At 35.8% G+C, this 13485-nt stretch overlaps 1 protein-coding gene across 1 annotated transcript; it reads right to left on the reverse strand.

The window, feature by feature from the left end:
* Positions 1–3300: 3300 nt before the first annotated feature.
* On the reverse strand, positions 3301–3942 carry LOC138883540 (uncharacterized). The gene has a single exon (XM_070164234.1). It carries the CDS (start codon positions 3940–3942, stop codon positions 3301–3303), a length of 642 nt encoding a protein of 213 aa, XP_070020335.1.
* Positions 3943–13485: the final 9543 nt, after the last annotated feature.

The raw sequence follows: 13485 nt of genomic DNA on the forward strand, positions 1-13485 counted from the left end.
GGGAGAAACTACTCATCTACCTTGATGTTTCAGAAGTGGCGGTAAGTGATGTGTTCGAGAAGACCAAGGTAAATAATATCCGATTTATTGTGCTAGCAAGTCATTATTAGATGCTGAGACTGCGGTATCCTCATCTAGAAAAACTTGCACTTGCGTTAATTATGGCATCTAGGAAGTTAAGACCTTATTTTTAGTATCATCCTATCTCTATAGTAACTCCCTACCCCTTATGTAATATACTGCATAAACAAGAGTTATCGGGTAGATTAGCCAAGTGGGACATAGAATTAAGTGAATATGACATTACATATCAACCTAGAACTGCAATAAAGTCATATGTTTTAGTAGATTTTGTGGCAGATTTTAGTCAAGGGATACAACTAGAAGAAAAAAAAGAATTGCAGGTATTTAACGGGTCTAATTCAGGTACTTGGACCTTATTTACTGATGGTTCATCAAATGTAAAAGGGGCAGGTCTAGGCATTATTTTGGTATCACCCATGGGAGAAACCATACGACAAGCCATAAAATATCATCCTATTACTAACAGTGAGGCAGAATATGAAGCTGTGATTGCAGGTTTAGAACTGGCACAAGAACTCAGTATAGAACAAGTCATAATCAAAAGCGATTCACAGCTCGTAGTTAACCAAATGTTGGGGAATTATACAACCAGAGAGGCAAGGATGCATCAATACTTGGAAAAGGCATGGGATTTGGTCAGGCAATTTCAAACTTGGAAAGTCATGCATATACCAAGAGAGGAAAATGCCGAGGCAGATGCCCTAGCTAATCTTGTGTCTACTGTAAAAGTAACAAATGACGAAAATGCTTCTGTGATTCATTTATTTCATTCAGTACTTGATCAAGACAAAAACGAGGTAAATTTCAATAATCTAACTTGGGATTGGAGGAACGAGATTGTCAATTTTTTACAGTATGTAATTTTACCTGAAGATAAGAAAAAGGCTTAAGCACTTCGCAAAAATGCTGCTCGCTATTGTTTAAAGCAAAGAAATCTTTATCGAAAGATGTTTGGTGGTCCTCTAGTAAGATGCCTTGGGCTTTCTCAAACAGAGTATGTGATGAGAGAAATACACGAGGGACATTGTGGAAATCACGCAGGAGGAAGATCTTTAGTAAAAACCATGATTAGAGCCGGCTATTATTGGCCAAAAATGGAAGAAGACGCGGAAAATTTTGTGGCTAAATGTGACAAGTGCCAAAGATACGGTAACAACATGCATCGACCTGCTGAATTGTTACATCCGGTCGTTGCACCATGGCCTTTTATGAAGTGGGGATGGACATCGTAGGTCCACTACCACAAGCCAAAGGCAAGGTAAGATTTTTATTAGTATTCACTGATTATTTTATTAAGTGGGTAGAAACGGGAGCTTTTAAACAGGTACGAGAAAAAGAGGTCAGAGATTTCATCTGGCGAAACATCATATGCCGATTCGGGGTAGCAAAGAAAATAGTATGTGATAACGGCCCGCAATTTATAGGCGCGCAAATCACAGATTTTTTCCAAAGTTGGCAAAATGAAAGGATTACCTCAACGCCTTACCATCCGGTGGGTAATGGACAAGCTGAATCAACAAATAAAGTCATTATCAACAACTTGAAGAAAAGATTGGAATAATCTAAAGGCAATTGGCCAGAGGTACTACCTGGAGTCTTGTGGGCTTATCGAACAACATCAAAAACTAGTACGGGGGAAACACCGTTTTCGCTTGTATACGGAGATGATACCTTAATTCCAGTCGAGATAGGGGAACCAAGTACGAGATACACTCAAGCTACTAATGGATCGAACGAAGAAGAGATGCAGGTAAACCTGGATTTACTTGAAGAAAGGAGGGAAACTGCATTAATAAGGATGGCAGCACAAAACAAGTTATGGAGCGGTACTACAACCGGAAAGCTCGTCTCAGATATTTCAAAATTGGGGACTACGTACTCAAGAAAGTTTTCCAATCCACGAGGGCACCCAATGCGGGAAAGTTAAGTCCAACTTGGGAAGGACCTTATAAAATTCATGGTATCGCAGGAAATGGAGCATACGAGCTTGAAACATTGGATGGCAAGATTCTACCTTCAAATTGGAATGTTGTTCATCTGAAGAGATACTACTTCTAAGAAAAAGAAATACCTACAGGCAGGTATCCTCACTAACGATTTTTATTTTTGAATTATTAAAATTTTACTTACGATTTTAGATGATAGGCAAAAAGCTAGCCCGCACTAAATGATGAATTACGATCTGAAAGACACGTGGAAAGAACATAATTCTCGGTCTAGGGTTACAACTATTCTGATGAAAATTTAAATGGGTTAAGTAGTCTTCATCTAAAATCATGCCTCCGAGTCCTGTATGTTTTTTCCTTTTCAGGAAAAGGACCGCATGAAAGGAATAATCAAGTGCTCGAGATTTCATACTTCAAAACTGAAACACTTGGGGGAGTATATAATATACATGTGATATATGTACAAAGAAGGTAAAGAAGATTGAAAACAATTAAAGTTCAAGTCAAGCCCAAAAGTTTACTCATCAAATATCAAGTTCAGAGCAAAGTCACGAGCCAATAACACAAGTTTGATCAAAAAACCTACATATAGATTTCAAAATCTTACGATGTTTAGGTTAAAGGTAGTATTTAGCCATGGGTCATAAAGAAACCCTTGGATTTTCTTTCTTTTTTGCAAATCTGTTATAAAGAAAACAGTTACGGAAAAGTAATATAAGATATTTAAATACATGTAAGATGTTATTTAAACTTGACAAAGTTCAAACGAAAATTTTATCAAAGTTATTTCAGGAAATATGTGTGTTCCTATTTTTTTTTCGTATGGTTACACCATTATGAAGTTGAGACGTCTTCTTTATTAAGTGTCGTATATAAAAGGGCCCTCTTTTATAAATTCATGTTTGATTCAAAGATCCATGAAGTTAATAAAGCATTTAAAAAAAATGCAAAAAGGGGTAAGACAAAAACCCACGAATTAAAAAGCAAGACCTTGGACTTATATAAAAAAAACACAAGGCAAAAAGAGTAAAACAGAAACTCAAGAGAATTGAGTTGAAACAAAAACTTTATAATATTAAGTTTAAACTAAGTAAGAACTTAGTTATAAACTGATTGTCATTTTTACAAAATGCCCCAAAAAGACCTGGGGACTTGTCATCACCAAAAACATAACCCCCAAATGGGACCAGGGGTAATACCACAAATTCCACCAAAAAGAAAAAAAATGAGTCAAACTTCATAAACTTTCACTGTGGAGCAGAAGAAGAGTTTAAACAACATCATCAGCAACAGAAGGCTCGATTTGGTCTGAAGGCGCTGGGACATCCACCGCACCAAGATTAGCTTCAACGTACTGGGGAGTATCAGCCGTAGGAGAAGAAAAACTTTGGTTTTGCTGAGTTTTCTCAATGGTTTCTTTTATCTTAGCTAACTCAGCGTCCAAGTTAAAACCCTCTTGGCTAGCCTCCACAAGGGTATCATGGCGTGTGTTAAAAATATCCCAACTCACTTCAATAGCAGTTTTGTCCTTAAGAGCCTCGTAGACTCTTTCCCATTGATCAATTTTACTCTTGAGCTCCTCCCTCTCAGCCAAAGCAACATCATAAGAAGATTGCAAAGGGGAAAGTGAACTCTCCAAAAATCTGACCTTATCAGAAGACACACGGAGATCTTCTTGGGTCTGAGTGAGTGTCTGAACAAGTTCACCTACATAAACTTCTTTCTCGTTCAACGAGGCCTTCAATCCTCTGATCTCTTCGGTGGCTTTGTAAAGTTGTTCGGCAAAAGATGTCTCAAGGATATTCTTATCCTTGTCTGCCTGATTGGAAGAAGCTTTTTCAACTGCCAACTCTGAAGTCAAGACCTTCAACTGTTGCTCTAAGGTACATTTGCTTTCTTCAAAAACTTCCATCTCAAGCTAAAGACTTTCATATTGTTTTTTCCAATTGTCTGCCTCAATTTGGTAATCATGAATTAAATGCTCTATATGGGAAACCGTTTTCAGCATCTATCTATCAATGAGATTGATCTAAAAAAGAAGAAAGGGGTAAGAATCTTAGTAAATGGAGAATGGAATAAAGCGTAAAAAGACATCAATACCTTCAGTGACGATTGCACTATATCATTCATCCAAGTCAAAGAACTATGACTTTCTAGCTTGGACTTTTCAACCGAACCAATGAAGGGCTTCAACCATACGTCAGCCCGACCTGACTTTTTCAAAAGACTACCATCGGCAGGGACCTCAATGGTAATCTACTTCATCAGTCTACTTCCAATTGAAAAACCAACCTCAGTACGAGAAATAGTAGTAGTGGGGACTGTAGAGGAAGTCATAACAGCTTGGGGCGGAGCAGAAATAGTATCAATAAAAACTGGCAAAGGACCTTCCACAGGGACAGACACGGTAAGTGAGGCAAGAGGTACTTCATGAGACACCAAATCCAAATTTTCATTATCAAACCCATGTGAAATAAGTTATTCATCAGAGTCACGAGCTGCCATAGGAGTATCACCGTCAGAACTCACCAAGGTGGCTTCAACATGCTCGGTCACGGGAATAGAACGGGGAGGAGTAGCTTCGACGTATGAAAAGATGCGTCTTCTGGACTGCGACCTTCTAACCAAAGAACTTCCACCATGTTCCTCTTCTTCCTCGGAATCTCGGGTTACATTAGCCTTCCTTTTCGATGAAGAACTCAAGATTATTTCTTGAGCTCTTGCCAAAGAAACTATGGAAGCCACGATTGAATCGGCACTTACACCGCGAATGGGAAACCTTGATAAAAAGAAGGGTCAAATATATTCTAAGGGAAGAATGAACAAAAAAAAGAAGGGGTAAAGTATTTACCATGAGTTTTAACCTTCCAACCAAACATGTGTGAAAGGTTTTTTCCAAGATCTACCTTTCATCGGAGCAACAATCAACAATTTCTCTACCCAACCACAAAAATTGGGAATCTTGTCAATAGTTCCCATGGTTGCTGAAAAAAGAGAAAGTTAAACAGCCACAGGAAAAACAAACCCTTTCAAAACGAAAAAAGGGGGGGAAAAAAGAGAGAAAACTTACGTGCAAAATTCCACTTTTCAGGGAATGGTACATTTTCTTCACCTACTAATCCTACAGTAGGAGCAGCAAAAAATTTGGCATACCAGCCACGGTCCTTGTCATCCTCAGGGCTGACTAAAACTCTCTTACTCCTCGCCACTAAAGTAAAGATCCTATGTCGGAACAATTTAGGGGAGTAGAGATGGATCAAATGAAAAAAAGAAAAAGGCAAATTAGCCAAGCTAGCTAAGTGCCTTAGACAAGCAACAACCCTCCATACAATGGGACCAATTTGTCTTAGACAAACATTGAAAAAATTACATAACTCGATGATAACAGGATCAATGGGAGGTTTAAAATTTAATGTAAAGGGATATGTATACACGAAAGAAAATCCAGTCATGTAGGATGTGATTCTTTGGTTTGCATTAGGAATTATGATGGGGAAGTCAGGCCTCCAATGGCAATCCTTACAGACAACAGAGATTAAACCTTCAGTAATCTAAGAAGGGTAAACATCAGCACGATCAAGAGAGGACATAGAAGAAACCTGATTCCTAATCGATTCTCTATCAGTGTAAAAAGAAAGTTCAGAGGGAACAATTTTGTCTACTAAAGGCTCACGAACTGGTTCATTAGAGTCTCTACTTCTAGAAGAAGATCTATGTGGAAGAGAACCCATAGTTCTAGATGAAGAAGGAGGGGTAGAACCAAGTGGAGGTAAAGAAGCACCTCGTATAGATGAAGATCCCAAACTGCGTAATCTTCCCCCTCTTCTGCTTCTAACAGGAGTAAGGGGAAGTTCATCAACAATAGGAACTCTTCGGGGACTAGGGTTCGAAGAAGACATGGTTGTACGAGGAAGAAAACAAGAATAAATATTCAAAGATAGGTAACTTTTATGAGAAAGACAAAGACAAAGGTTATATTTATACTCAGAAGCAACCATCAAACAAAAAAGGTAATGATGGAAACGTCATAATGAAAACTGTCACTTCGTGATTGATGTAGCCGCAAAAAAACTCTAAAAGGCGCCGAGGAGTTGCAGATCCAATCAAATAGTCCACGTGTCATGAGCATTAAATGGAAGTGACATACGAAACGTCAGTTCTGGAGAAGGTATAATGGCGGCAAAAAATTTCGCTTTAATGAGATCCACTTTCCAAATATTCAATTGTTGAATAAATGGCAAGTGTGGGGACTATCTGTATTGGGAAAAATCAAGTTAATATATTGAATTAATATTGTGATGATATGTTATGACACGTGGATCAGTAAAAAAATGACAGTTGGCGAAGGATAGCTGAAGGGACATGAGCTTTAACAGGTACGAGCAAAGACTCAAGAAAACCAGAAGGAATGGGTGCTCGGACCTCTTGGTAATTTGAAGAAGCATCGAGAAATGAACCTAGATAGCAAAAAAGTATAGATACGTATTATCTGTAATTAATGAGCATCAATGAGGGGAAACGTTATAAAATCTTCATAAAACAGTTACAATTGCCAAATATAACATTACATTAAATGTCATTAATTGCCCGGAATGACTCTATTATGGGAGGAAAGAACGTATTACTTAGAAATAGCTATAAAAAGAGAGAAATAAACATTTGTAAGGACACAGAATATTATTGAAATACACTGATTACTTTGCTTTCTTTTACCTACCCAGCTATCGTTTGAATCAATTATTCTTATTTATTTTTATTTGATTATCAGTAACTCGAGTTCTTCTAATAGCAAGCTTTAACCGAAATTCCTATTTTCTGGTTAAACAGGAGTGTTATGAAATACATATTATATGGTTGTCCATTAATGAAATATAACTCCCACTACTGTTCTCCATTATGTAGATAATCCTCACTACTTCTCATTATTATAGTTGTAACTCCCACACCTCCATAACCTCCCCATGATCTTTCCCCGTGTTCTCAATAGTTAATACCATATTTATGATATCCCGTTTGTATACCTTAATGTCATCCTATAAATAGAGGGTTTGAGAATCACATTGTACACACTTGAAACACTTGAAAGAAATAAGAAGCTCTCATCTCTTGCTCTCTACATTCTTGTCTATTTTCTTGTTTCATATTGTTATTTTGATTTAGTTTCTTAACACGATGCATATTTTTTTACTCCATATCTTTTTTTTATTTTAATAAATATTGATCCTAAAAGATGACCGACCAACACTATCCAACCGAACCCAAAATCCATATACATAAGTAAAATATACTAAAGAAACATAAGTGAACCCTCTTCCCCGAAATATATGCTATTTATCCTCTTATTCATACTTTTTTTTTTTTTCTTTTTTCAAGATTTTCATCCAAATTGATAATGATTATTGCCTTCTAGAGCTCTCTTATTCTGAATATCTATCTCCTTATCCATACTTTTTATTTCCCCTCTCATAATCTCATGCATAATACTCCAAAAAAGAAAGAAAAAATATTACTTTGAAAAGTCATAGATATACCCGGTTCATCTCACATAATCTCATGCATAACTTGGAGTTTATTGATAATTGCACATGTCATGTGTAAACCTTAAGTTTATCAATATTTATAATTTATCTAATTGGCATAATTGATTTAGCCATATCAATTTAAGTATGATGTGCAAAAATAAAAGAGAATTCGCATGGGTAAATATTAAAGAACAAGAAAGTTCTTTAAGAATTCTCCTATGTTGCTTGTTCTTGTTAATTAATAGACCAACTAAAATTGGGATTGAATCCCATGAATACTGAAAATATCAAAGGTGAATATGGGCTCATTCATTTGCCATGTGTCGACGCCCCTTTTTCTAAGGGTCGAAATCGGGTATACGACATTTGGGAGGACAACTCTATTCCCTTTCGAGAATTGGGTCTTAGAAGTTGAAGAGTCGCCACCTAATGATTGTGAGCACGTGATTTTTGCCTTACGAAAACTACTCCAAAATAAATCAAAAAATAAAATAAATTTCTTTTACTGTGTAATTTTTGAATTTGCGTGGTGTTAAATATTTGTTTTATGTCCGTAAATGTTTACTTTGTCATAATAAAATAAAAATTAAAATAAAATACATGTTGCATGCATATAGGATTTAATTATGTATTTGAAAGATAATTTAAATAAAATCACAAAAAATATGCATTCGTTCTATTTTTAAATATGTTACTGTGTGATTAATGTTTTGACTATGTGTTAATAGTTGTTATAAAGTAATTAATATTTTTGTGTAAGGTTAAAAATTGTTTTATAATTTTTATTAGGATTTTTTAATGATAAATAATAAAATAAAATAAAATAAAATAAGTTGTAAAATAAAAATTGGACCTGGATTAAAATCCAGGCCCAAATCAAATTACCCCCCCCCCCCCACAGCCCAATCCAAACAGCCTGTCCGGTCCAATTTACACGAGCCAAAACGACAGCGTTTGGTCGCACTTCATCAAAGACCGTTGGATTAAATCAATCCAACGGCGGAGATCTCACCCCATTACCCGTAACCCTTTACCCGACCCTTTGACCCGATCCAGTCTGACCCTGAACTTCAACCAAACGACAACGTTTGGTTAAGTGGATTGATCTCAACCGTGCATCTTAATTGATCCAACGGATGAGATCAATCCACCCCACCCCTATATAAGGACCAAACCCCTACCCCGACCCCTAACTTAACACCCCCCTCCTCTCACTGTTCATCATCGTTCCCAAACCAAACCCCTAACCCTAGCCGCCCTAGAATCCCACCGCCTGAAACCCGGCGGCATCAACGCCGCCGGTCACCACCTTAACACCCTAGAACCCCCTGAACACCCTCTATCCGAATATGTTAGCCTCTTGGCTCGAATCTTCCTGAAGGTTCTCGAATCTTCATTTGAAGATTCGAGCCAAACTCAGATCTAAACCTAACAGCCCCAAATCGACACCATAGCTTCCCCTAACCACCCTAGGTATGGATCTGTTGTTTGTTTGGTTCGAATCATTTCCGAGCTTTTCGAATCTTCTTTTGAAGATTCGAGCCAAACAAGAACAAACTCAGATCTGTTCTAAACTGACACCAAATGACCCCTAGGCTACCCTCACCCTTGTGTCGTATTTAGTCCGCCTCGAATCTGACCAGAAATGGTTAAGTCCCAAATCGAACCTTCAAGAACCCTAGAAATACCAGACTTTTGGATTCTGCCCAAATTAAATAAAGATTGAGGTTTAATCGACCTTGGTTGAAGTATTTTCAGTGGAAAATACTTCGACTAAGGTCTGTTTGATTTCAAACAAAGTCCGAATCCAAGTTGAGTTCGAGTCGGAATAAAATTGAAAGATTCAGAGGTATTTTTTCTGTTTCTTATGTGTATTCTACATGTATTTTTGTTTGTTTAATAACCTGTTAATTTTTCATGATTTTATTTGATTAATTTTTGTCATCTTTGTCTCATGCCCGTCTATATGATCAAAATATGAAACTGTTTCTGTTGGTTGTGATTATTTACAATGTAAGTAATCGACTCGATTAAGTTCGTCGATTAGTTATATTATGAATTCTCATTTATGATAATGCTGATTGAAACAGTCTGCTTCTATTGTTTTAGACTTGATTATGGACAAATGTTGTAAATAGTCAACTGATTAATACTCGTCAATTAAATCATGTTTGTTTGCAAATCAGTAAATTCAAATGTATGATGTGTATATATTGTTTTCTGAACAGGACATTGTCAGTATACTGACAATGCTCCTGTGTGTTTTTGATCTTGATTCAATGTTTAAATCCAGTCTGAATTGTTATAATAATTTCAGTAATATGTTGTTATGATGTTAGTTCTGAATTCAGTGTGATTTTACAAATGTTGATTAGATGTAATTGTGTTAGAAGGTTACATTCTTAGTTAGGATTCAGTCCAAAACTTTAGGATTGGTTGTAGCTGTCTTAAATCAGATTAATAATCAGGTTTGAACAGATTTTAAAAAATCTGTATTGTTAGATTTTAAGTTTGACAGCAGTAATAATAGTAATCACAGTAGGAGTCAGGGGGCATTTCTGGGATAAAACAGTAAGGGTAATATGATATAATAGTGGGCTGAAAGTGGTTTGTTAATGGCTTTTAATTTAATGGGATAATGGGAAACAAAGCGTAATGGGCTGCTTAAAATCAGGATAGGATCATTTAAAGTATTCAAAGGCAGTTTTAATGGAACTTTCTGATTTTTAAAGAAGAAAAGGGGTCCAGGCAGCACTTAAAAAGATAGGACAGCCATGTATAAATAGAGGGGGATTGGGACTGATTTAGAAGAGCCTTTCAGAAGAAAAATAGGAAGAAGAAAAATAGGAAGAGAAAAATCTGATTTGAAAAGAAAAAGAAATCAGATTTTAACAGGAGCCTTTCAGGAAGAAAAAAGAGAGTGTGAGATTGAGAGAAAAATCAGATTTAAAGATCAGTTTTCAGAGAGATACATTTGAGAAAAACAGAAAGAAAGAAAGAGATAGAAATAGAATCAGAAACAGAAATTTGAAAAGAAAACAGAAACAGAAAAAATCAGAAATAGGAATCCGAAACAGGAAGAAACTGAAAATCTGAAAAAAAATGTTATCCTTCTAGAATCTGTCCGTTGTTTGTTTTTGTGGATATTATTCAGTCTGAATTTGAAATCTTTCCCTCAAGTTTCTGTCACTGTTCATCTGGGTTAATGGGTCTTGTTCAGACTTGCTGTGTTATTGGTATATTCTGCTGGTTTTGTTACTGCTGCAACTGCTGAAAATTTACTTCTTCTACCTTCATTTCCAGGTACTTATCTCTTAAGTTCTATGTTGGAAAAAGATTCAGCATGACAAATCAATGAAGCTTGAATTGCAATTCTGTTTTCCATTTGTCCAAGTTCATTAGTTTAAATTTCATTTTTTGTTTCATGTTAGTTAATTAGTAGTGAATTCAATTTGGTAGCTATGAGTTAATTGTCTTATTTTGAAATTCATATAAAGCTTTGTAATAATGTTAGTCGTTCTGAAATCTCATTAGTTTAGTTATATTTGAACTGTCAAGGTAGGAAACTTGGCGTAAAGTTGGCCATTATTTAAACTTTATGGTATTGTTAGCTAGGTATAGCATAATATGGAAATATCAAGGAAAATATGCTATTAGTTTATTTTGTTAGTTAATTGTTGTTTAAGGTTAGATAATGATTGGTTGCATTTTATTCATATATGGTGTAATAGTGATTATGGTTAACATCAATAGTCGGAAGTTGCATTAGTATCCTCCACTATGTTCGCAAACGTCAAAATATGGCGAATAATGTTGTATGCAATATCACTTTATTAAGTCAATTAGGTAGATTTGTTCCTTTTTTTTTTAAAATAACAAATGGCCTAGGAATGTTATAATGTGAAAGTTAGTAATAATGGTTCACATAAATTAAGAATCCAATCGGTTCGACGATTATATACATCTTACGTTTAACCATAAGCAGAATTAACAAAATAATTAGGCCTATTAGATTAAAAGCAAGTATATGAGAATAAGATGAGATATACAAATTGCAATACTTTATATCAATGACAATTAGAAATAGAATTTGCACTAAATAAATAATGAAAAATTGTTCAAAAATACTTCTTCCCTTCATAAATCATTTTTGTTAGTTTCATATACAATTCATTCTTTGGCATATATATGTTGTATTTGCTAAAATCATATTTTTATTCTTTCTTTGAATTTGAATAGTTGGGTTGAATATAATTTATATCCGGAAATTATAATTGACGGGCAACATTTAATAAATTGTGAAATTCTTTTAAAAGAATTCAAAGACATCCCTTAAATATGAATTTCTCAGTATTCTCATATAAAATGTGTAGATATAACAAACAATTTGTGAAAATTCATAATACCATTAAGAATATTTGGTGTAATTAGGGATACGTTCGCGTAACCTGATTATACCGATAAAAGCAATTCGAATTATGCGTACGCGCAATTTCGAGAGAATATTTAATATAAGGGATTTCTTCGAGGATGTCAAAATAGTTTCATATAACCCGAGACGTGCAGTTCATTGTCTAAATATAAGGGTGATGACGTTCATAATTTTATTTTAAATCACGCACATATGAATTTGTAATAAAGGAAATAATATGGTCAAATTTTATTGTGTACACGTACGCGTGGCACGATTCCCGGTAATTATAAAAGGTATATAATACGAATATACGTACGCGTAATTCGTTTATATATTTGTAAACAATAAGTAAAAGCGGTAGTAAAATCATGCAATAAAAACGTATTTAGTAAAAATCAAGATAATTAAGCCAATAATAAAAACAGTTAAGCGACCGTGCTAGAACCACGGAATTCGGAAATGCCTAACACCTTCTTCCGGATTAACAGAATTCCTTACTCAGGATTTCTGGTTCGCAGAATAACAAACAGAGTCATATTCTCCTCGATTCAGGGATTTAAAAAATTGGTGACTTGGGACGCCTTAAAATTCCCAGGTGGCGACTCTGAAATAATTAAATAAATCTCGTTTCGATTGTCCTTCAATTGGAGAAAACTCCCCACGCGCCCCGCTGGCGCGGTAAAAAGGAGGTGCGACAATGATTATAGTGCATTAGGACACTTTTAAGAAAGGTTTGAGTTGGAAAACCAGAGTTCGGGTAAGGGCTAGAAATTATCTCGAGGGGAAGGTGTTAGGCATCCCTCAAGATCTACTAGTGTGGTCCCGGCCATATTACAATTGTGACTTTACCAGTAAACAATCAAGGCTCAAATAAGGACTCGCATATAACATTGCAATTAGGTTGAAAACTTTTGAAGGCAAGTAGAGAGGGCAGAAATTTATGAAAAAGGATTTGAATAGTTTTACAAGAAGAGATGAAAGCAAATAAAGGGAAGGGGGTCCTAGGTTTATGATTAATATGGATCACTTCAATGCAATATCCAGCAATCACTCCTCAGAAGAGGGGTCACACGTGATATTAGCGCACCGGTCATCATATCCATATTCTACCCGTCCCACCCCGTTAAGGTATTAAAGCGCGGAATGGTATCGTTACTTATTGCATGCTATTACCCACCCCAATCCTATCAGTCTCGGAGGCATTGAGACTACTAATCCTACAGGGTAAGGAGTAGGCTGAACCCTTAGATTTAAAGGATAAAATGCTAAGCAACATACATAACAAATAGGACCGCACATAAGGGAACATACGAAGACAAATAAAGGCTCACAGATCCCTCCACAAGTGAAAATGTAATCAGCACATCTCAAACGCATTTAAGGTCTCAAAGATGGGAGTTTTCAGAAAACAGGAATAGATAACAACAGTTGAGTTTAGCGGCATATAAAAAAATCGTTAAAGCATGGTTTTTGAAAATCAAGTAGTGACAGTAGCTTAACGAGGTGCTGGACAAGTATT

This window comes from Nicotiana sylvestris, chromosome 12 (genome assembly GCF_000393655.2).
Source record: "Nicotiana sylvestris chromosome 12, ASM39365v2, whole genome shotgun sequence".
NCBI lineage: Eukaryota > Viridiplantae > Streptophyta > Magnoliopsida > Solanales > Solanaceae > Nicotiana > Nicotiana sylvestris.

Bases quoted from the DNA above. Each gene is read 5' to 3' on its own strand.
- LOC138883540 (XM_070164234.1), bottom strand. From the start codon at position 3,942: ATGGAAGTTTTTGAAGAAAGCAAATGTACCTTAGAGCAACAGTTGAAG.